The sequence below is a fragment of the Rhinopithecus bieti genome, unplaced genomic scaffold (assembly GCF_001698545.2).
Source record: "Rhinopithecus bieti isolate Rb0 unplaced genomic scaffold, ASM169854v2 scaffold_26302, whole genome shotgun sequence".
NCBI classification, from domain to species: domain Eukaryota; kingdom Metazoa; phylum Chordata; class Mammalia; order Primates; family Cercopithecidae; genus Rhinopithecus; species Rhinopithecus bieti.
The window spans coordinates 89,138-115,654 of NW_016812027.1; the positions used below are offsets into that span (position 1 = coordinate 89,138).

Here is a 26,517-nt window from a genome sequence, read left to right on the forward strand (position 1 = left end):
CACACCAACATGGCATAAGTATACATATGTAACAAACCTGCACGTTATGCACATGTACCCTAGAACTTAAAGTATAATAAAAAAAAAAAAAGGAAACTCATTTTAAATATAAACATATAGATTCGAAGTAAACAGAAAAATATACCATGCTAACACTAACAAAAAATTTCAGAAAAAGCAGACTTAAAGCAAAGAAAGTCATTAGAGATAAAGAAGGGCATTACATAATGATACATGGGTCAATTCTCCAAGACATAGCATTCCTTAATGTATATGCACCTAATGACAGAGCATCAAACTACAAGAGGCAAAAACTAATGGAACTGCAAGGAGAAAGATGAAACTACTATTATAGTTGTAGACTCCAACACCCCTCAAATCAGAAATGGACCAATCTAGCAGGCAAAAAATCATTAAGAACATAGCTGAATTCAACAATACCATCCATTGACTGGATATAATTAACGCCTATCAACCCCTTTATCCAACAGCAGAAACGCATTCTTCTCAAGTTCACCTGGAACATTCACCAAGACAGAAGACATTCTGTAACATAAAACACATCCTAACAAATTTTTAAAAAATAGAAATATAGTATTTACTCTCAAACAACAAGGGAATTAAATGAGAAATCAGTAACACGAAGAAAACTGAAACATCCCAAAATATATGGAAATTTAAAAAGACACCTCTAAATAACACAAGTCAAAGAAGAAATCTCAAGAGAAATTTTAAAGTATTTTGAGCTAAGTGGAAAAAAAATGTGTATCTTATCGAAATTTGTGGGATGCAGTGAAAGTAGAGTTTAGAGCACAACGTATAGCATTGAGTGCATATATTAGATAAGAAAGATCTAAAATCCATACTCCAATTTTCCATCTTAGGAAACCAGAAAAAGAAAAGCAAATCAAATCCAAAATAAGCAGAAGAAAAGAAGTAAGAGCAGAAATCAATGAAATTAAAAACAGGAAATCAATAGAAAAAAATCAACAAAATGAAAACCTGGCTTTTGCAAAAGACCAATAAACTCAATAAGCCTCTAGTCAGACTCCCTAAGGAGGAACAAAAGGGAGGACACAAATTACTAATATCAGAAATGAAGGAAGAGACATCCACTGAGGTCCCATAGACATTAAAAGGATAACCAAGACATATTATGAATAACTCTATGCCCAAAAATCTGATAACCTACAAGAAATGCACCAGTGCCTTGGAAAATGCAATCTGTGAAAACTTACAGAAGAAAAAACAGACTATCTAAATAGGCCTATATTTATTAAAGATATTGACTCAATAAGTAATAACCTTCCAAAACAGGAAGTAACAGGCCCAGATGGATCCACTGGTGAATGCTACCAATCATTTAAGGTAGAAATTTTATTAACTCCATACAGTCTCAATCGGAGGAAAGAAGCAAAAGGAAGACTTCCTAATTGATTCTATGAGGCTAGAAATACCCTCATATCAAACCAGACAAAGACACAAGAAAAAAACTATAGATCAATATTCTCTGATGAACATGTATGCAAAAATCTTCAACAAAATATTAGCAGATTGAATCCAATCATATATGAAACAAATCATATATAAAACCAAGTGGGATTTTTTCCAGGTATCCTAGGCTGGTTCAACATTCAAAATTCAATTAATGTAATTCATTATGTTAACAGGCTAAAAAAGAAAAATCATATGACCATATCAGTAGATACAGAAAAAGCATTTCACAAAATCCAACACCCATTCATAATAGAACCATTCAGCAAACTAGGAATAGAGGGAAACTTCCTCAATTTGATAAAGAACACCTACAAAAAGCCCAATGCTAACATCAACTTAATGATAAGAAACTAGAAGTTTCCAGCTAAGATCAGGAACAAGGCAAGGATATCCCCTCTCACCACTCCTTTTCAACACTGTACTAGAAGTCATAACTAATATAATAAGACCCAAAAAAAGTATGAAGATTATTAAGAAGAAAGAAATAAGACTGTCTTTGTTCACAGATAACAAGATCATCTATATGGAAAATTCAATGGTACTGACAAAAGCCTCCTAGAACTAATAAATGAATTATACTAAGGTTGCACAATACAAAGTTAATATATAAAAGTCAATCACTTTCATACATAACAGCAATGAACAAGTAGAATTTCAAATTAAACCCATACCATTTATATCAACATCCCCCAAAGTAAAACAGACATAAATCTAATGAAATATGTACACATTCTATATGTGAAAAACTATAAAACTGATGAAATAAATCAAAGAATAAGAGATATTCCATGATCATGGATAGGAAGACTCAATACTATTAAGATGTCAGGTTTTCCCAACTTGATCTACAGATTCAGTGCAATCCCAATCAAAATCCCAGCAAGTTATTTTGTGGATATTGACAAACTAATGTTGAAGTTTATATGGAAAGGAAAAAAAACCCAAAACACTCAACACAATATTGAAAAAGAAGAATAAAGTTGGAAGACTGACACTACTAGAGTTCACTTAACTATAAAGAAACAGTCATCCAGACAGTATGGTATTGACAAAAGATTAGAAAAACAGACCAACAGGACAGAATGGAGAGCCCAAAAATAGACCCACATAACTACAGTCAACTGATCTCGGACAATGGAGCAAAGGCAGTACGGTCTTTTCAACAAATGGTGCTAGAGCAAAATTAATTCAGAATGGATCACAGAAGCCAAGCATATGCCTATAGTCCCAGCTACTAGGGAGGCCAAGGCAAAAGAATTCCTTGAGCTTAAGAGTTCAAGACCAGCCTGAGCAACATGGCAAAACCCTGTCACTACAATAAATAAATAAATATTTAAAAATGGATCATAGGCCTAAATATAAAATGCAAAACGATAAAACTTCTTGAAGACAACACAGGAGAAAACTTAATTGACCTTGGGTATGGTGATGACTTTTTAGAGAGAGCAACAATGGCATGATCCCTGAAAGAAATAATTGAAAAGCTGGACTTCCTTAATATTAATGCTCTGCAAAAGACAATGTCAAGAGAATGAGAACACAAACCACAGACTGGGAGAAAATATTTTCATCTGGTAAAGAACTATTATCCAAAAGATACAAGAACCCTTAAAATTCAACAATAACAAACCAATTAAGAAATGGACAGAAGACCTTAACAGACACTTCATCAAAAGAAGATATAAAGATGACAAGTGAGCATATAAAAAGGTACTCCACATCATATATCATCAGGGAAATGCAAACTAAAACAATGACATACCACTACATACCAATTAAAATGGCCAAAATCCAAAACATTGATAACACCAAATGTTGGAGAGGATGTAGAGCAACAGAAACTCTCATTCATTGCTGGATGGAGTGCAAAATGGTACAGACTTTGAAAGATCGTTTGGCAGTTTCTTACAAAACTAAACATACTGTTACCATATGGTCCAGTAATTCTATTCCTTGGTATTTATCCAAAGGAACTGAAAACTTACATCCATACAAAAAACCCACATACAGTTATTTATAGCAGCTTTATTCATCACTGCCAAAATTTGGTAGTAATCAAGATGTCCTTGAGTTTGTGGATGGCTAAATAAGCTGTGGTACATCCAGACAATAGTATGTTATTCAGCACTAAAAGGAAATGAGCTAAGAAGCCATGAAAAGACATGGAGGAACCTTATTATGCATACTAAGTGAAAGAAGCCAATCTGAAAGGCTACATTATGTATGATTCCAACTATATGACACTGTGGAAAAGGCAAAACTATGGAGATGGTAAAAAGATCAGTAGTTGCCAGGGTCTGTGAAGGGGCAGGAAGATGAATAAGTATAGCACAGAGGATTTTTAAGGCAATGAAAGTACTCAGTGTGACGTTATAATGATGGATATATGTCATTATACATTTGTCCAAACCCACAGAATGTACAACATCAAGAATGAACCCTGGGGCCAGGTGTAGTGGCTCACGCCTGTAATCCCAACACTTTGGGAGGCTGAGACGGGCGGATCACTTGAAGCTAGGAGTTTGAGACCAGCCTGGCCAACATGGTGAAACCCCATCTCTACTAAAAATACAAAAAAGTAGATGGGTGTGGGTGGTGCAAACCTGTAATCCCAGCTACTCAGGAGGCTGAGGCAGGAGAATCACTTGAACCCAGGAGGCGGATGTTGCAGTGAGCCAAGATCGTACTCCAGCCTGGGCGACAGAGCAAGACTCTGTCTCAAAAAAAAAAAAAAAAAAAAAAAAAAAAAAAGCGAACCTGGGCCAGGAACAGTGGCTTATGCCTGTAATCCTAGAATTTTGGGAGGCCAAGGTGGGAAGACTGCTTGAGCTCAGGAGTTTGAGGTTACAGTAAGCTGCAATCATGCCACTTCACTGAAGCCTGGGCAACAGAGTAAGACCCTGTCTCAAAAAAAAAAAAAAAAAAAAAAAGTGAACCCTAACATAATCTATAGACTCTGGGTGATTATGATGTGTCAATATAGATTCACCAATTGTAACAAATGTCTACTCTGGTGGAGGATGTTGATAACGGTGAAGGCATAATGTTTTCAAAGTTCAATTACGTTGTAGTAACTACTTCATTTATTTTTAAGCTAGGTTTTACTTATCCATTCATCGGTTGATAGGAACATAGGTTATTTCCAATTTTTGGCTGAATTTGTGTGCTGGTTTTTATGTGGACGTAGGTTTTCACTTCACTTGGGCATATACCTAAGAGTGGAATTACAGGGTCATATGGTAACTCTATGTTTGGTCATATGGTAACTCTATGTTTAACAAATGCCTAGAGCTAGCAAAGTGTTTTACAAAGCAGCTGCACCATTTTACATTCCCATCATCAGTATGTGAAGGTTCCAATTCTCCACATCCGTGCCAATACTCGCTATTGCCTCTTTGATTATAGACATCCTAGTAGATGTGAAGTGGTATCCTCCTTGTGGTTTTCATTTGCATCTTGACAGCTAACAATGTTGAACATTTTTTCACATGCTTATCGGCCATTTATCTTCTTAGGAGAAACGGCTATTCAAAATGTCTATGCCCATTATAAACTGGGTTGTCTTTTTTTTGTGGGGGGGTGGGGGGCGGGGTGGGACAAAGTCTTCAAGTCTTCCTCTGTCTCCCAGGATGGAATGCAGTGGCACCATCTTGGAACACTGCCACCTCCCTCTCCCAGGTTCAAGTGATTTTCCTGCTTCAGCCTCCTGAGTAGCTGGGACTCAGGCATGTATTCCAGGCATGTGGACTCACCACACCTGGTTAATTTGTGTATTTTTGGTAGAGATGGGGTTTTGCCATGTTGGTCAGGCTGGTCTCAAACTCCTGACCTCAAATGATCCACCCACCTCAGCTTCCAAAGGTGCTGGGATTACAAACATGAGCCACCACACCTAGCCTGGTTGTCTTTTTAATATTGAACTGTAAGAATTTAATATATATTCTGGATACAAGTCCCTTATCAAATATGTGATCTGCAAACGTTTTCCCATTCTGTGAGATGTCTTTTCATCTTTCATCACTTTCATCAAAGTGAAAAGTGATGTCTTTTCACTTTCTTGATAGTGTTCTTAGACAAAAAGTTTTAAATTTTGATGTCCACATTGCCTGTTTTCTATTTTGTTGTTTGTACTTTCAATGTCACATCTAAGAAACCATGGCCTAACTAAACGTAATGAAGATTTACTCCTATGTATAGTTTTAGTGCTTACCTTTAGGTCTATGATCGAGTTAATTTTTATGTATGGGATGAGGTAGGAGTCCAACTTCATTCTACTGTATGTGGACATCCAGTTATTCCAGCACCATTTACTGAAAAGATCATTCTTTCCCATTGGATTATCTTGACAATCTTGTCAAAAATCAGTTGATCATAAATTTAAGTGTTTATTTCTGGGTTGTCAGTTCCACTGATTTGCATGTTTATGCCAGTACCATACTGTCTTCATTATTGTAACTTTGTAACAAAACTTTATCTTAATCTCCTTTCCCTTTCCAGCCCCCATTTCTCTCATCCTCTCCCCTAAAAACAACTCTCTGCTCTCCACTGCTGCAAAAATCCTGCAGCAACAGAAAATGAATATATCCAGTGTGAAGTATTCATCTGGATCCACTGAAAACCTACAGAAGTCAAGCCTTATGATCACCCACAGTCTCTTTTGACTCTATACAATGGGGAGATGGTCTCAAAAGGGTCAGGGGCTCATGAGTTAATAAGACTTTGGCTGGAGCAAATGGCACATTAGAAGATAAGAGTAAAAAGATAGTCTGGAGAAAACAAACTGGTACTCTGTACTTTCTGCTCAATTGTTCTGAAAGCCTAAAAAAATAGTCCATGAAAACAAAATTAAAATAAAAACAAAAAGTCTGAAGTCAAACCACGGATGGTCTCACATGCCAAACTACTGAGTAGGCAATGCATAATCATTTCTAAGGAAGGCAGATGACCTACTCTGACCTCTGCTTTAGGAAAATAAGTCCAGTCACAGTATAAAAAGGGATTTGAAGAGAGAGGCTGGAAGTAGATAACTAGATAGGTCATTCTATCATTTCACATGAGTGCCTGAATTAGGCCAGGTAAGAAAGAAAGAATGAAAAGAACAGACAGGTCATATCTCCAGCAGGGATAAGTGACAGGATGTGGCAACTCATTAGACTTAGGAAAAGAAGCTGTTAGCGCCAAAGACAACTCGGGTGTTTCTAGCCAATGATACTAGGATATAAGTCAACAGTATCATTAAATGAGACTGGAAACAAACAGGTTCCAGAAGGGACAGATAATGAGCTCCAAGAACGACAAAACAGTGAGAAGCAGAAGGCAAAGAAAAAGAGAAAAAAGAAGTGCACAGCGAGAGAAAATAAAGACAGGTGTTAAACCATACAGAATGCTTTCACAGTATTAAAGATGAGTAAACTACCATGTACAATTATATCCAGTCAGTCCCTGGAGCTAGATGCTTTAGTCTTAATTTTCAAGAGACACTAATACTAAATTATTTAACTTAGCTAAGCATGGTGGTTCATGCCTGTAATCCCAACACTTTGGGAGGACAAGGCAGAAGGATTGTTTGAGTCCAGGATTTTGAGGCCAGCCTGGGAAACCAAGCAAGAACCTGTGTCTATAAAAAAATAAAATTATTTAACTCAACATTTTCCTCCCTGCTATCACTGTAATATATATATATAAAAGATTTCCAAAGAAGTTATATGGTTTGCCGAAAGTTACCAACTGCATAGTGGTAGGGCCTAGGTTAAAATGCAGGTCCTCTTTGTACTCAGAAAGTAAGTACAAAAGAAAACAATTTTATTATAAAAGAAGAAGAGGGCAGGAACTTTCTAAATCTTAGCAAGATTATACACTTAGGCATTCTGCTAGAAGATCTTCTTGACCTCAAGTAGCTCACCATACCCTGATACAACAATCAAGAAGCTTCAGTTTCACAAACACTGTCCTATGACAAAAATATGAATACCACCAATTAACTAAAACAGGACCAAGGTCTAATGCTAATGTACCACTTAAATCAATTATCTAAGTACACCTAATGTCTTTGGAAAATAATCACAGCCACAAAAATGGACAAATTTCTGAAATCACATCATATAATAAAAGAATATTTAATATTTAAACTGTGTTTTCCATCATGTTAACAGTGCAGAGGAAAATGCACCCAATTCTCATAACAATTTTCCTGGTTCTGGCACCATATCACTGTTCATCAAATCTAAGGGAAGCATTTCATTGTAAATTGGCTTCTCATTATTGCCTAGCTCCCTGCTCAAGACTATTCACTTTCAGAAAATCTTTCTGTAACCATAAAGTCTCAACATTCAGAATCATGACTTATATTTTGTTTGATTTGTTCTGGATATATCTTCTTTGTGTCTGTGTAATTTTTAATTACACCAATTAGGTGAGAAATCTTTCAAAGACCAGGACTATTTTTTCTATTTCTTAAGTAACTATCTCCAAAGACAGCACTAGCAAAATGAAAAAGGCAAAACCTTTACAGATAACACATGAGTTAACAAGCCAGTTCTGCCACTTTACTTGTTAGCTGACCTGTGTCTCAGATTCTTTATTAGTAAAATGGAAATTTAAAATATCAATTTTGAATGTTATGAGAATTCAATAAGATAATACAGGCAAAGCACATGGCACAAAGTAGATGGCTTGATGAAGAATACTACAACAGATAAGAGTAATCTAAAGCTGCTAACTATATAAAAAGGCTAAACATATTTCTTGCTAGTAAAGTTTTCCAAACATTTATATAATAATCTCTTTTCATTCTTTATCGACAAACTTTAAAAATGGTCTTGTTCCCATCTCCACCTCCTAGAAATCAAGTTAAAAGAACTACATATAGAGGAATATAATTTGCCAGCTCTTCTTTTTTTCCCTTCAACAACTACTACCAAATTGGACTCTCACATATTCACAGCACTAATTCATTATAAGGTTGAATCATATGACACCACCATTTTTATATATCAAAACTGGTCAGCTTATTGGCCATTTCACATGTTTTAACCTGTAATTTACATGCTCAAAAAGCACTTCAGTGATCCCAACCTGGGATTAATTTGCTACATATACGCAAAGGCTGTTAAATGAGGGCTTTGAAATAAAGAGAAATTTTAAAGTTCATTCTTATTTTAATGCTTTTACTTTTGGACTGTTTTTTACCAACAATACTATTGACATCGAATATGTGGGGTTTTTCCCCCCACACCAACCAGTTCTCCAACTCTTTGGACACCATCTAGATGTCCTACAATTCAGTTCAATTCTGATACTACCTACCTGGATTATCACAGATCCCACAGGTTAAGAGCTCATTTCAGACACCAGTCACAAGTCACAGATTGCCGCCCATACTGACTAACTTGCTATAAACTGGGCGTTTCCATGACCCTCTCCTTGGGTTTGATAATTTTCTAGAAGGGCTCTCAGAACTCAAGGAAACAGTTTACTTACTGTTAGCAGCTTATTAAAGGACACAACTCAGGAACAGCCAAATAGAAGAGATGCACAGGGCAAAGTAACAAAGTATTGGAGGGGACCCAAATGCAGGAGATGAAATTATTTGCCACAGAAATTCTGGGGATAATTTTCAACAGAATATAACTCAAAAGTTTCCAAATCCAGGTCACAATAAAATCATCAAAAGAACTTAAAAACAAAATGCCCTGACTCTAAGAGATTAGGGCCATAAGGAGTAGTGTAATAAAGTCCCCCAGACACTTCTAATATACATCTAGAGTAGCAAACCATTGTTTTATGAGGATTTTTTAAATACTTGTACATTTTATATATCAAGACTAAATTTTGAGGCCAGGTGCCATGGCTCACATCTGTAGTTGCAGCACTTTGGGAGGCTGAGGTGGGAGGATGGCTTGAGACCAGGAGTTCAAGACCAGCCTGGGGAACATAGAAGACCCTGTCTCTACAATAAATAAATTTTTAAAAGAAAAAGAAAAAAATAACTAAATTTTGAGGGCAAAATATGCTTTCCTAGCCTGGGTAAAGTTCCAGAGAGTCCACTCTGCCAGAACAGAAGGCTAGGACTATTCAGAATAATCTAATTCAAATGACAATCATACAAACATTCATGTTACAGTTCTACACAGTTTCCACATAAAAAAAAAAATCACCCCACATTATCAGGCAGATGACATGTACACCAAGAAATATTTCTCTAATTCCTAGTATTTTAAGTAGTGTAGAAAAGTTTACATTTTAGAAAGATTATTGTGATTTAATTTGTAAAACATAAAAGAAAATATTACTACTAATATTTCTACATATTTAAAAAAAAGCCAAGCTTGCTGAATACTAAATAAAATATTAACAATTTGTTTTATTTAAGTTTAACCAACCCACCAAAAAAGAAACCATAGTTGAAATATAATTCCTATTGAATTTCATTTTAAACATTTAAAAGCAAGAATAATCTTACTGTTCTAGAATCCGAGAATGGATTATATTCGTCAAGTCCTGGTGGAACATTTCTTGTCACTTGTGTAACTGATGGATCCTAGAATAAAATTTAAAGGAGAAAAAAAAAGGTGACTTACCCTTTAAAAAATAATTTTGATATTTACATACCATTTGCTTTTCTATACTTGTGGTCACCCAGCAAAGCTAACAGAGGAAAATAAAAGAAGATTCTCAGATTTACTGTCTCATTTCAACAATGGTGAAATTTAAACCCATACAACCTTCACATTCTCAAAGGAAAACAAAAACTGAGCGAGATTCAAATCAGCTGCAAGCCATTACATCAAGATAAAAAGTAAATTACCTCTTAATAACTGTGTGGAACTGACTACACAAGAGCATCTTAACAAATCTCAGGCGGACCCACCATCATTTCCTTTGGCCCCGACAAGGAATTCATGTTCCCCCTTTTTATAAAATTTTCAATTTCTCCCACTGAAGATTTCATACTACATTACAAATCAATGTCATATACAGCCAACATCTAGAGCATTCAATATTAAATTACCTCTTACTTGTTTTATTCTACTCCAATATCTCTACTTTACTGTAGTTTATTTCACCACATGATCGTAGACTGTCTTCCCTTTTCCAAGTATAACACATGATCACACCATTCCAACTTTTCAAATCTTTTAATATTAGACTGTCATAAAAATAACCAAATCACACGGTGAGAGGGAAAAATGGCAGATAGGAGGCAATACTAACTTGCAGCTCCCACTCCATGGACAGAGCATCACATGGAGACCTACATCGCGTATTCTTGCTCCAAAAACTATGCAGGAACATACCAGGAAAGCCAAGAAAATCCACAGACCCTTTGAAGAAGATGGATTCCTGCTGCAGGCTCCTGAGACAGCCAAGGAACTCCGAAGACAAAGGACACAATCTCTTGGGAGCTCTATGGTCCCGCTCACCGCCTGATCCTCCTCCTACTACTGCAGCTAATGTGCTCTTGAAAGTGCCACCTCCTGGCTGGAGGCCAACCAACATAAAACCAGCATACTTAAAAATACAACCAAGGACCCTCAGAGTCCACTTCACTCTGCTGCTACTTCCATGGAAGCATGTGCTGGTATCCACGGCTGACAGACCTGAAGACGGATCACATCACAGGACTCTTTGCAGACAGTCCCCAGTACCATCCCAGAGCCCAGTAGCTCCACTGGGCTAGATCCAGAAGAGAAATAACAATTACTGTAGTTCAGCTCTCAGGAAGCCCCATCCCTATGGGAAAGGGGGAGCGCCACATCAAGGGAGCACCCCGTGTGACAAAAGATACTGAACAGCAGCCCTTGAGTTCCAGATCTTCCCTCCAATATAGTCTACCAAAATGAGAAGGAACCAAAAAAAACAATTCCAGTAATATGACAAAACAAGGTTCTTCAACACCCCGAAAAGATCACACTAACTCACCAGCAATGAATCCAAACCAACACAAAACCTCTAACATGCCAGAAAAAAAGGTCAACTTTTAAACTGATCAAGGAGGCACCAGAGAAAGGTAAAGTCCAACTTAAAGAATTTTAAAAAAAAAATGAATACAGGATACAAATAGAAAAATTTTCAGTGAAATAACATAAATAAAAAACAATCTCAACTTCTGGAAACCAAGGACACACTTAGAGAAATGAAAAATGTACTGGAAAGTCTTAGCAATAAAATCGAACTAGTAGAAGAAAGAACTTCAGAGTTCAAAGACAAGGCTTTCGAATTAACCCAATCCAACAAAGACAAAGAAAAAATAATTTTAAAAAATGAAAAAAGCCTCTTAAGAAGTTTGGGATTATGTTTAACAACCAAGCCTAAGAATAATTGTTCTTGAGGAAGAAGAGAAATCTAAAAGTTTGGAAAACATATTTGAGAGAATAATTGAGGAAAACTTCTCCGGCCTTGCTAGAGATTTAGACATCTAAATACAAGAAGCTCAAAGAACACCTGGGAAATTCATCATAAAAAGATCATCACCTAGGCACAGTCATCAGGTTGTCTAAAGTCAAGACAAAGGAAAGAATCTAAAGAGCTGTGAGGCAAAAGCATCAGGTAACCCATAAAGAAAAATCTATCAGATTAACAGCAGGTTTCTCTGCAGAAATTCTACAAGCTAGAAGAGCTGAAGTCCTACGTTTAATCTCCTTAAATAAAACCATTATCAGCTAAGAATTCTCTATCCAGCAAAACTAAGCTTTATAAATGAACAATACAGACTTTTTTCAGATAAACGCTGAGAGAATATGAAAACGAGCTCTAAATCTTGAAACAAATCCTCAAAATACACCAAAATAAAATCTCCTTAAAGCATAAATCTCACAGCCCCTATAAAACAACACAACGAAAAAGAAAAAGAAAGAAAAAGGTATTCAGGCAACAAATTAGCACAATGAATAGAACGGTACCTCACATCTCAATAACATTGTTTGTAAATGGCTTAAATGCTCCACTTAAAGGATACAGAATGGCAGAATGGATAAGAATTTACCAACTATCTGCTGTCTTTCAAGAGACTCCCCTGACACATAAGTACTCACATAAACTTAAGGTAAAGGACTAGAAAAAGATATTCCATGCAAATGGACACCAAAAGCAAGAGTAGTTTTTATATCAGACAAAACAAACTTTAAAGCAACAGTACTTAAAAAAGACAAAGAGGAACATTATACAATGATAAAAGGAATAGTGCAACAGGAAAATATCAAAATCCTAAATACATATGCACCTAACACTGGAGCTCCCAAATTTATAAAACAATTACTACTAGACCTAAGAAATGAGATAGACAGCAACACAATAATAGTGGGGGACTTCAATACTCTACTGACAGCACTAGACAGGTCATCAAGACAAAAAGTCAACAAAGAAACAATGGACTTAAACTATACCCTAGGACAACTGGACTTAACATTTACAGAATATTCTACCCAACAACTGCAGAATATACATTCTCTTCATCAGCACATGGAACATTCCCCAAGACAGACCACATCATAGGGCACAAAACAAGTCTCAACAAATATAAGAAAATCAAAATTATATCAAGTACTCTTTCAGATCACAGTGGAATAAAATTGGAAATGCAACTCCAAAAGGAACCCTTAAAACCATAAAAATACATGGAAATTAAATAACCTGCTCCTGAATGATGATTGGGTCAACATTAAAATCAAGATGGGAATTTAAGAAGTATTTGAACTGAACAATAATAGTGACACAACCTATCAAAACCTCTGGGAAACAGCAAAAGTGGTGCTAAAAGGAAAGTTTATAGTATTAAATGCTTATATCAAAAAGTCTGAAAGAGCACAGACAGACAATCTAAGGTCACACCTCAAGGAAATAGAGAAACAAGAACAAACCAAACCCAAACCCAAAAGAAGAAAAGAAGTAACCAAGATCAGAGCAGAACTAAATGAAATAGAAACAAACAAACACAAAAGAAACAAAAAGTTGGTTTTTTGAAATGAGAAATAGACCATTAGCAAGATTAACCAAGAAAAAAAGAGAGAAGATCCAAATAAGCATAATTAGAAATGAAGCAGGTGCCGGGCGCGGTGGCTCAAGCCTGTAATCCCAGCACTTTGGGAGGCCGAGACGGGCGGATCACGAGGTCAGGAGATAGAGACCATCCTGGCTAACACGGTGAAACCCCGTCTCTACTAAAAAATACAAAAAACTAGCTGGGCGACGTGGCGGGCGCCTGTAATCCCAGCTGCTCGCCAGGCTGAGGCGGGAGAATGGCGTAGACCCAGGAGGCGGAGCTTGCAGTGAGCTGAGATCCAGCCACTGCACTCCAGCCTGGGCGGCAGAGCGAGACTCCGTCTCAAAAAAAAAAAAAAAAAAAAGAAATGAAGCAGGAGATATTACAACCAATACCACAGAAATACAAAGATTATTCAAGGCTACTACGAACATCATTACACAAATAAACTAGAAAACCTAGAGGAGATGGATAAATTCCTGGAAATATACAACCCTTGTAGATTAAACCAGGAAGAAATACAAACTCTGAACAGACCAGTAACAAGCAGTGAGAGTGAAGTGGTGATTAAAAAGTTACCAACAAAAAAGAGTCCATGGCTAGATGGATTCACAGCTGAATTCCATCAGACATTCAAAGAATTGGTATCAATCCTATTGATACTATCACAAAAGAGAAAGAGGGAATCTCCCCAAATCATTCTATGAAGCCAATATCACCCTAATACCAAAACCAGGAAAGGACGTAACAAAAAAAAACTACAGGCCAACATCCCTGATGAAGATAGATGCAAAAATCCTCCTCAACCAAATACTAGTTAACCAAATCCAACAGCATATCAAAAAGATAATCCACCGTAATCAAGTAATTTCATAAGAGGGATGCAGGCATGGCTTAACATCCACAAATCAATAAATGTGATACACCACACAAACAGAATTAAAATCAAGCATCACCTGATCATCTCAATAGATGTAGAAAAAGCATTTGACAAAATCCAGTATCCCTTTATGAAAAAGCCTCAGCAAAATCGGCATAAAAGGGATATATCTTAAGGTAATAAAAGCCATCTATGACAAACCCACAGCCAACATTATACTGAATGGGGAAAAATTGAAAGCATTCCCCTTATGAACTGGAACAAGACAAGGATGCCAACTTTCACAACTTCTATTCTACACAGTACTGGAAGTCCTAGCCAGAGGAATCAGAAAAGAAAAAGAAATAAAGGCATCCAAATTGGTCAAGAGGAAGTCAAACTATTGCTGTTTGCTGATGACATGATTGTATACCTAGAAAACCCTAAAAATTCATCCAAAAGGCTCCTAAAACTGGTAAATGAATTCAGCAAAGTTTCAGGAAACTGAAACATTTGTGTACAACATTAATGTACACAAATCAGCAGCCATGCTATATACCAACAGCAACCAATCTGAAAATCAAATCAAGAACTCCACACCTTTTACAATAGCTGCAAAAAAAGAAAAAAAATAGTTAGGAATATACCTAACCAAGGAGGTGAAAGACCTCTACAAGGAAAAGTACAGAACACTGCTGAAAGAAATCACAGATGACACAAAGAAATGAAAAATGGTGCTGGGATCATTGGCAAGCCACATGTAGAAGAATGAAACTGGACCCTCATCTCTCACCTTATACAAAAATCAACTCAAGATGGATCAAAGACTTAAATCTAAGACCTGAAATCATAAAAATTCTAGAACATAACACTGAAAAAATCTTTCTTGACATTGGCTTAGGCAGAGGCTTTATGACCAAGAAACCAAAAGCAAACACAACAACAAAAAAGGATAACAGATGGGACTTAATTAAACTAAAAAGCTTGTGCATAGCAAAAGAAATAATCAGCAAACAGACAACCCAAAGAGTAGGAGAAAATCTTTGCAATCTATACATCTGACAAAGGACTAATACCCAGAGTCTACAAGGAACTCAAACAAATCAGCAAGAAAAAAACAAAGAATCCCATAAAAAACTGAGCTAAGGACATGAATAGACAATTCTTAAAAGAAGATGTACAAAAGGCCCACAAACATGAAAAAATGCTCAACAATAATTACCAGGGAAATGCAAAGCAAAACCACAATGTGATACCAACTTAGTCCTGAAAAAATGGCCATAATCAAAAAATAACAGATGTTGGTGTGGATGTGGTAAAAAGGGAACACTTTTACACTGTTAGTGAAAATGTAAACTAGTACAAACACTAAGGAAAACAGTGTGGAAATTCCTTAAAGAACTAAAAGCAGATCTACCCTTTGATCCAGCAATCCCACTCCTGGGTATCAATCCAAAGGAAAAGAAGTCATTATACGAAAAAGATATTTACACATGCATGTTTATAGCAGCACAATTTGCAACTGCAGAACCAGCCTAAATTCATATCAATGAGTGGATAAAGAAAATGTGGCATATATATATTTATACCATGGAATACTACTCAGTCATGAAAAGGAATGAAATAGTGGCATTTGCAGCAATCTGGACGGAGTTGGAGCTATTACTCTAAGTGAAGTAGCTGAGGACTGGAAAACCAAACACTGTATGTTCTCACAAGTAGGAGCTAAGTTATCAGGACACAAAGGCATAAGAATGGTACAATGAACTTCGGGGACCCATGGGAAATGGTGGGAGTGGGGTGAAGGATAAAAGACTTCACACTGGGTGCAATGTACACTGCTCGGGTGACAGGTGCACCCAAATCTCAGAAATCACCAGTGAGAAACTTATTCACATAACTAAACACCACCTGTTCCACAAAAACCTACCGAAATTTTTAAAAAACCTGAATCACAAAATTGTAGTATATGTACGTGTGTGTGTATAAAGTGTGTGTATATATATATATATAAATGAACATCTCAACAGAATCAACTATGTAATTCATGCAAAAAGCATTTATAATGAACATCTCAGCATAATGAACATCAACAAAAGTCAACTACATGATTCACATGAAAAGCATTTCCCAAACTGTCGTGTAGGCTAACTTCGAATTTCTAGTCTCAAACTTTAATGTGCATCAAAATCAAATAAGACACAGAGTGTTGCACCCAACCCCCAGAATTTCTCATTCAGTAGGTCTGGGGTGGGGTCTGAAAACCTATATTTCTAACAGGTTCTCAGGTGATACTGCTTCTGCTGGTCTGGAGACGTCTCCTCTCTAGTCTATACTGTACCTTCTCCAATTCACCTTCCTCAAGACAGTCATTCTTTACCTCTCAAAAATGCAAAGCTAATTTTGCCATTCCCTTCCCCCAACCTCTTTCCTCTGTCCTTTATCCATTTCAGATTTTTAGAGGCTCTACACAAACTATAAAACAAAACACAAATTCCTCAAAATGAGATACAAGACTTCTAACCATCTAGCCTGCCTATCTTTCCAGCCTTATAAATTCATATGAGAAAGATCTTTCTCCCTTAACCAAATGAAACAAGCTACTGAATAAGGAGGCTCAAATTTGGCATAAAGGAAGTAGTAAGGATAAATTAAAAGTATAACACAGACAAAATATAAAGGCTTTAGCTTGCTCAACAGTAAAATGGGAAAGAGGGAATGAAATCACTCCACTTACTTCCCCAGAGTTCCCCTCCAAAGTTCACCCAAAAGTGTAAGGACCAAGAAGATTATCAAGAGACAAGGCATGTGTCAATGAGAAAATTGAGAAAACAGAAACATGACATTTTAATCAAAATTTTCAACTTGGCATTGCTAAAGTTAATCTAATTTAGAAATGAGTTTAGGGTCAACAAGCACCTTCATCAAATCCAGATGGTCCAGCTGTAGTCTCAATGCCTACCTTCACCATCATCTACAAAACCAGTAACCAGTGAGTCCTCAAACATCAGTCATACTCTTCCTTTGCATTGCTTCCCCTAGTTGGAATAGTTTTCCCAGCAGGGTCAGCCTAGCAATCTCTTCCTCTTCCTTACAGGCTCATTCTAAATATTACCTCATATGCTAAGCAATGATCTTTCTGATACCTTCCCTCTACCCAAGTCTCTCCACTCCAGGCTCAATGCTCCCACAGCACTTATGAGAGCTCCATCAACATCTATTTCTCTGAACGATGATAATCTTCATGCAAGTCTTTTCTCCCCCAATTGGACTGCGAACTCTTTGAAACAAGACTGTTTTGTTTTTTTTGTTTGTTTGTTTGTTTGTTTTTGAGATGGAGTCTCGCTATTGCCCGCGCTGGTGAAGTGCTGTGGCATGATCTCAGCTCACCACAACCTCCACCTTCAGGGTTCAAGCGATTCTCCTGCCTCAGTCTCCCAAGTAGCTGGGATTACAAGCATGTGCCACCATGCCTGGCTAATTTCTGTATTTTTAATAGAGACAGGGTTTCACCATGTTGGCCAGGCAGGCCTCGAACTCCTGGCCTCAAGTGATCCACCTGCCTCGACCTCCCAAAGTGCTGAGATTACAAGCAAGAGCCACCACACCCAGCCTTCAAATGTTTTCATTTTGTCTGTTGTGGTGATCTGTGATCAGTGATCTTTTTTTTTTTTCTTAAATCATACATGCCTGGTGATACTCTGTTTCTTCAACAAGTATTATTACCACCCCTATGGGGAAATACCCAAAGAGTAATTCTTCAAGATAATAGCAGCAGTAGTAACCAATAAATACTTCTTGAAAAAAATTGAGCATAAAGATAATTCCAAAAGTATAAATAAAAAGATGTTTAATCTCATTCATAAGAGAAACACTAATTAAAACTACACTGATGTAATCATTTCTCACCTATCAAATTAGCAAAAAAATCTAAAAGTCTGACATACTCTACTGACAAAACTGTAAGGAAGCAGGGATTCTCATGCATTGCTAACAGGAATAAACAGTGTTACAACCTTTATGTAGGGCAAGTAGGCAATGCCTAGCAAAATAACATCTGTATTTATCCTTTGACCCACAGTCTCACTTCTAGGAATCTACTCCAAAGAAATATCGGCAAAGCTCTATTTATAACCAGATGGAAGCACCACACTAATTAATCGACTGGAAGCAACCTAAATATCTATAAATAGAAGATGACTAAACAAACTATGACAATCTACATGATAAAGTACTATGCAGCTGAGTATCATTATGCAGTTGTAAAATGATACAAGGAGATATACAAGTGCTATGGGCTGAGTGAGAAAAGCAAGGTGCAGAGGAGTAAACAAATGTTAACCTCTGGTGCAAAAGGGAAGATAAAAATGAATATGTGTTTATGTTTTTTAAAAGGAAGAATCCAAAACGAATAAAATGATTCTCTACAGGGGAAGGAAAGCAACAGTAAAGACAGAGGATAGACTTCGAAGCTAGACTTAATTGTACACTGTTTTATAGCCTCTACTTTGGAAACATGAAAATGTTTTCATAATTACAAAACAAAATTAATTCAAAAAGAAAAAAGGAGGGAGACACAATGTAGGATTAGGAAGATGAATCCTGCTTAGCTAACAACATTCACGCTATCAACGTCATTCTCTCAGTGCCACAGAAGTACGAGTCCAACTCTCACTTTACAAATAAACACATCCAATTATCTTGAGTGTGCTAAAATTCACCTTAAAGACTTTGAAAAGCCAATAAATAAACAAGGTATAACTTAGTTCCACAGAGACTCAGAATAAAATCATTCTTCCAATTTTCTACTTTCAACTACAGTGACTAAAGTGCACTTGTTTCCTTCTAGATTCTAGAAATTTAATCCAGGCTAGAAGTTAACAGGCAATTTGATAAAATCATTTTCTCAAGTGAACTGAGTTCACTCTCCTAATGCAGTATTAGATGACAAAGCATTAGAGTATGTACACAATATACCAAGAATAACACTAGATTTAGGAAGGTAAAGAACTGATATCTCTGAATTATCACATAATTAATGTTTCAAATTAGCTTTAGCAACTGTAAATAGTGTTGAGGAAGCCATACCCTCTAAACTGGGAGAAGACAACAAAATTGAAAAAGAATTAAGTAATGATAAATGATATTGTAATGCCTATTAAGTATTTAGCACTTACATTTATTTCCAATCCTTGCTATAATCTTTCCTGGTAGACTGTATCGTTCCATTTTTCAGAGAAAGAAGCTGTGGCCTTAAGGTCAGGAAACTTCCTTAAGGTCAATTAGTGCATGTCTGAGACAAAAATTAAACTAAGACTTTTCAATTCCTAATTCCTTATTAATAATTCCAAAACTGTGGCAGGAAAATGTTATTCTTCTCCAACATAATCAAAATGAAATTATTTCAACTGATAATTTGGTTTCTTCTTTGGCTGTGGTTCTCAAACTTCAGCACGCATTGGGGTCACCTGGAGGGCTTGTTAAATCCAGATTGCTGAGCGTCACTCAACGTACCTTATTTCCGATTCAATAGGTCTGGGATGATGCCTGAGAATTTATATTTCTAATAAGGAAAAGATTCTCAGATAGTCTTATTTTGTTGACTTGGAGGATCATACTAGGCTTCTGTATTTTATTAACTTTTAAGCAGCAAGTAAAGATGTTCTTCAGAGTTTAATTTAAATATCAGTGGATCTGACTATGCATAGACATTAGAGTTATATCTTTACGTCATTAGTTAAGCCAAGGCTATTCTGTCAGTCCTTTAATAATGCCACTTAACTTCACAGTGTTACTTCACAGTGTTTACTTCATATTTCACTAAACTATCAAGATGGATATGAAAACAAATTTTTCCAAACAAGAGAAGAAAAGTTTACATCTAGTACAATTAGTTTGTATCTTTAATACTAGGTTTCTCTACCAAATTCTCCAGAAGAATGAACCTTCTAAACCTTCACTGTATTCCAAATGCTCTCCTATACCATGCATTGAATTGGATATTTCTTAATCACTACCACACATAACCTGAAAGATTCAACCTGGGAGACAGTGCTTTCACCTGCTGGAAATAAGGAGATTGACCCAATCAACTCATGTGACTAATGAAGCTCAGTCTCCTGTTTACTTTTCTCTGTACATATGTCATTTTTAAGCTAAATAGTAGTCTAATAACATAAAAATCTACATGGATAATTATTATACGGCTATATATTGTGTATCCACTTACTATGATATCTGCTAACACAGGTTTGGGTTTCATGATTAGTATGCAAAACCGTCTATGTCTTGGGTAGTTATTCTGTAGTAGAAAAAAGCACTAGTCTAGGAATCAGAAACTGAGCACCTGGCAATGACCAATTCTGTGACATCAGGTAAGTCACCTAAACTCTCTCTTGATTTTCTCATCTTTAAAATTAAGGGGAAATTTGATAATCACCGTGGTCAACCATAGTTCAGAAATGTTATGCTACAGATTGCTGGCTGCCTTATTCAAATTACAGTTCCATTACTAAGAAGCTATGAACTTTGAACAAGTCACTTCATATTTCACTGTACCTCAGTTTTTTCACCAGTAAAATGTATCATATAATTCATGAGTTACTACATGTAAAGTGCTTAATATAGTTCCCACACATGGGAAATACTCAAATAAGTGACAGGTGAGGCTGCTATCATCATTGCCACCAACAGTAAGTTAAGGACCAAGCAAAAAAGCTCTCCACCTATGGCTGAGAATTGTAAAAAGTATAGCACATCCTAGGTAATGAATAGGACAAAAAACACCCACCCATGTTTCCTTAAAACACCTTCTAAGGAAAGCAACCAGAAGCAGTTCTTTGCCCAATCTTTGCATCATGTGACCCCATTAACTTGGCTATATTTCTAAGAATAAGAAACTGGCCTCTGTGCCAAAGGTAACTATCTTTAGAACTGGACATGAGCAAACCTGGCAGTCCCCAACAGAAGCAACTCGATACTGGCTAATTGCTAACCAATCCAATTCTATTCCCATTTTTGAGGAGCCTGAATATGAGACATAAAATTGGGAACTATAATAGTTGAAGTTGACAACAGCCATGGTAGAAAGAGTGACGAGTTACAGGAAGGTGGCCAGAAGAAGGAGCACAGAGCAGCAGGTACAGCATCTGAGGGAAACAGCAATTACTAGAGTTGCCAATGAGTCACCAAAGCAAAAACAGTTACTGTTACTTTAACTGGTGAGGAATGACTTTGTGTTACAGAAGTTTTTACAATGTCCTGCAGATTATCAGAAAGGCCTCAGCCTTTTTTTTTCCTTACCTCCCACATCATCTAGAGGTTAGGGGGGAAAAAGGAGGGAAAAAAGGAAAAGGGAAGCAAAAAAGAGGAGGGAAGGAAAAGCAAGAAGGAAGCCTTTCCCCAAGGTGGGGGGAAAATCCTCTTCATATCTAAGCTTCATCTCTCCCAACCTTTTCTTAGGATCACCCTGTCAATTATTCTTTTCTCTCATGTGTTCAACTGCTTCTTCCCAGTAAGATACCTCACATTTCAAGTACTGATCATCTTTAAAATGCACACAAGCAAAACAAAACAAAAAAAAAACAAACAAAAAAACCCCTCCTCAGCCCGAGATCAATCTGCCAGTTATTCCTCATGGGTCAACGACAATGACCTCCTTACTGGTCTCCCTCCCTATCCTCTGACCCCATCCCAATCATAATAAGCCAGAATCAGCTTTTCAAAATACAAACCTTTTCATGTCCTTCTTACAGATATAATTAACGTGAAGTACATATATTTGAGGTCTTTGAAAATTTTAAGTACTTGGGAATGGACTTGAGAATGGACAATGAAAACTGGTGAAATCATTTGTTGAACAGATTGCAACAACAGGTAAATTCTCACCATTAAGTGACTGCTAAGAACTGGAGACAAACTTTAGACTGGCAATAATAAATGACATTCTTTTATCACACACATCCTACAGTGTGCAAAAGCCATCTACTGTTGTAGTAATGCATTTTATAGATGTGCTATACACCTGTGCTACCGTAGCCACCAGCCACATGTAGCTCTTAAAATGTAATTAGTCCAAATGAGATGTGCTAAAAGTATAAAATACATTAGATTCTCAATTTCAAAGATTTAGCAAAACAATGTAAACTATCTCTAATTTTATATGATTATGTGTTGAAATAAGATTGTTTATATGGAGTGAAATAAAATGTATTACAATTAAGTTCACTTGGTTCTTTTTTTCTAACATGGCTACTAGAAAATTTTAAATTGCATATGTGGCAGAAATTATATTTCTACTGGACAGTACTGATCCAGGCACTACAACTTATTCAAAACTGGCTCACAGAATAACTTCACTTTCATCCATTTGGACAAATTCAATTATGTTAGCAAAAAAAAAAAAATATATGACAAACTAGACTTAAATTTCCTCTAAGTTTTTCAAAATTACAAAGGATGACAAGAGACATGATTAGAATCTTTCCAGTCCAGTATTTTTATATAACACAGTAGCAGATTTTCACCATTACTTCCTTCACACTTTTTCATGAGGTATAAGAAGGTAATATTTTGAATGTATTAAACATTTATAAGAAAATGCACATTTACAGTTCTATCAAGGAAGCCAATGGGAAATTGAAGGCTACAGATTCAAAGAGAGAAAGAAAATTCATCTAGGTTAGCATGATACCAGACTCTTAATTATTTCATGTAATCCTCAGAAGAGCTTTACGACTTGGGTGCGATATCCTTTCTTTCACTGCTAAGAATACTGATTCGGAGATGTTTTAGTAATTTGCCCAAAATCGTATAGCTAATAAGTGACATGGTCAGGATTCAAATCCAAATCTAAATCCAAAGACCAAGTTGTTGGAAGAAAATGCAATAAAGAAAATAAATTTATGTCCAAAACTATATTTCCTCAGAAGAGAAAGAGTATCGGGCTGCTCTATAAAACGTAATTAAAATATTCTTCAATAGCTCTGCTTGGTTCAATCAAGATTATACACTACACTAGACAACTTGATTAAACAAGAAAGGCCTGAAGCTGAGAGGCCCTCCCCTCAGTGAGTTCAATTTTTCCCCTACTCTATAATTCTCAGAGTTACTACAATCATATGAATTTAATAAATACGAAGAAAGTCACTCACCTGGAACAGTACTACATATTTCTAAATGCCCAATCATTTTTTTAAAAAAAGGAACTAGGAAAAGCCATTAAAAATCTCTGAACGATGGCCGGGCCCGGTGGCTCAAGCCTGTAATCCCAGCACTTTGGGAGGCCGAGACGGGCGGATCACGAGGTCAGGAGATCGAGACCATCCTGGCTAACACGGTGAAACCCCATCTCTACTAAAATACAAAAAACTAGCCGGGCGAGGTGGCGGCGCCTGTAGTCCCAGCTACTCGGGAGGCTGAGGCAGGAGAATGGTGTGAACCCGGGAGGCGGAGCTTGCAGTGAGCCGAGAGCGGGCCACTGCACCCCAGCCTTGGGTGACAGAGCGAGACTCCGTCTCAAAAAAAAAAAAAAAAAAAATCTCTGAACGAGACTCTAAGACAACAATGTATTTAGCAAAACTTTTATAACCATGATATGTGCTTAATAATCACTAGGAATTATTCAATACATCGTGATTTTGAAAAATTCATATCATGGCAAGGGTCATAACAGTCTTACTCAAATCTAAAAGAGACTCACTTATTTTTTATAGACCCAAATCAGTCCTTAGCAAATTAGAAACTTAACTAAAGCAATCATGCCCAAGTCAACTTACCTCCTAATTAGGCATCTGAAAGACAGTGCAACTTGGAAGTAAAACAAATCACTTTAAGTTGCACTATCTGTCTATCTGTCCACATTAACATTATATGCACCTCTCCCTCAAAAAATAATTTCATTATCGAGTACACTCTATAGATTCTAGAGAAATAATTATTTGGAAACAAAACATAATTTGTGAATATAATTTGGCAAAAATTCCCTGCTGATAATTAATGATATGTGTAATGAACCTAAATAATATAGAAAGCAAGAAATTCTAGTTTCTAGCCTACAGCCAAAATGACATTGAGAGGGTCTGGGCCTTTCCTTGTTTCATTTTATATTGCCAGGAGTCCTGTCGCCCAGGCTGGAGTGCAGTGGGGCGATCTCAGCTCACTTCTAGCTCCGCTTCCTGGGTTCACGCCATCCTCCTGCCTCAGCCTCCCGAGTAGCCGGGACTACAGGCGCCCGCCACCACGCTAGGCTAATTTTTTGTATTTTTAGTAGAGACGGGGTTTCACTGTGTTAGCCAGGATGGTCTCGATCTCCTGACCTTGTGATCCGCCCACCTTGGCCTCCCAAAGTGCTGGTATTACAGGCATGAGCCACCGCGCCCAGCCACTAGCAGCACTTTTAAACAATTGCTATGAGAAATTATTTCTCACATTATCCTCACCCTTATTAAAGCAATTCCATGAAACAATTTTAGTCCAAGTCCTGTCATTCCTGAGTAAACTTAGAAAAATTAACTTCTGTGTCTGAATTTCCCTACCTATAAAATGAGAGAAGTGAAGTATAACAACACATATGCCTTCTGCCTCATATTCTGCATTTATGGGAACTGAGGTAAAATAGTTCAGACCTCATCTTCTCAGGAAGTTCTGTTTCTGCACTATGAAGAACATGCTATTCTTGTTTCTTTAGTATCAAAGCATTTATCACACGTTGTATCTCCCAACCAAAGTGTGCATTATTTGACATCAGAAATTTCTCTTTATTTTGTATCCCAAGTAACTATCACAGTGTCTGATTTTTGGGAGTTCCATATACATTACTAAATAACCTACTCTTATTCCATCTTCAACGGTAACAATCTCTTGGACACGATTGTTTGGTCCTCTTTAATCTCCAATGTAGTCACAGTAATTATATAATATTTTAAATAACCATAAAGACCTATTAAACTGGCAAGATCTCCATTTTAAATATAATGGCTGATAAAGACTGAGAATATGTTTTGTTTTTCAAATTACACCACTAGGTCCACTCAAAGTCATATTAATCATCTAACCAAAATAACAGAAATTAGATGGTCCACTGGCAAAAGAATTAAATAACAAATGCTATCAGATACCACGGAGGTAAAGACAGTCCTGCTAGTGCAAATTTCACATTCTATTTTGTGGCACCATATCTGAGCGATAGGAAGTACATGAAAACATGTTTTGACTGAACTATAGTCAAAAAAAGATAATATGCCTAAAGATAGAGCAGTGGCAAGAAACCAAATTACTTCTTAAAGCAATCAGTAGGGCAAAGCACTGAACATTTAGAGAATATAAACATGTTTTACATGGATAGTAAATCCTTAAGAAATATTTTAAAAATAAAGGTGCAATTTTATCCCCACATTATCCTAGAGCTAGGGATACTTGTTTGAGTTAGTCCGTCTTGTGGTTTTTTATCGGGTGAAGCAAGCCTAAGGTAAGTAGCATACTGCAAAAATGCAAATTAATGTATTCCCAAAGCTTGAAACTAGTAATACGTGCTTTTTCTATTTAATATAAACATTTTTAATGGAAATGTTTATAGCTGAATCTCAGGGGAATTTCATCACCACTTAGAGTTGAGTTCATAAGAAAAAGTTTTATAAACTATACATATTGCAGGCAAACACTTCTGTGTTCTTAGACTGGTGTTAGGGAGATTAGAGGAAGGAGTAAGTGAAATTTGCAGAGGTCTGTATTCCACTAGTAGAGAGGAGTAAGTAAGAAAGTGGGCTCTGGAACCACACAGCTTAAGGTTTGCTTCTCTACCTCCTAGCTAGGTGATCACAGGCAAATTAATTTTTCTAACTTCAGTATCTAGTTGTTGTTGTTGTTGTTATGTTTCTTATATTAATAGTTCCCGAAGTTTTCCTTTTGAATCAGAATAAAGATAGGAATCTTTTTAAATAACAGATAAAGAAAATAATGCAAGATTACTCAGGACAAAGTCAATCAAAACCACTCAACTACATGGAAACTGAACAACCTGCTCCTGAATGACTACTGGGTACATAACGAAATGAAAGCGGAAATAAAGATGTTCTTTGAAACCAATGAGAACAAAGATACAACATACCAGAATCTCTGGGACACATTTAAAGCAGTGTGTAGAGGGAAATTTATAGCACTAAATGCCCACAAGAGAAAGCAG

General features: G+C 36.6%; 1 protein-coding gene across 2 annotated transcripts in view; it reads right to left on the reverse strand.

Moving 5' to 3' along the window:
* Positions 1-26,517, reverse strand: part of SCAMP1 (secretory carrier membrane protein 1) — a 115,494-nt gene that overhangs the window by 75,658 nt on the left and 13,319 nt on the right. For both annotated transcript variants that reach the window (XM_017895542.1, XM_017895541.1), the window contains exon 2: positions 9,959-10,036. In XM_017895542.1, coding sequence (XP_017751031.1) covers positions 9,959-10,036 — 78 coding nt within the window. The remainder of the gene's footprint in view (positions 1-9,958; positions 10,037-26,517) is intronic.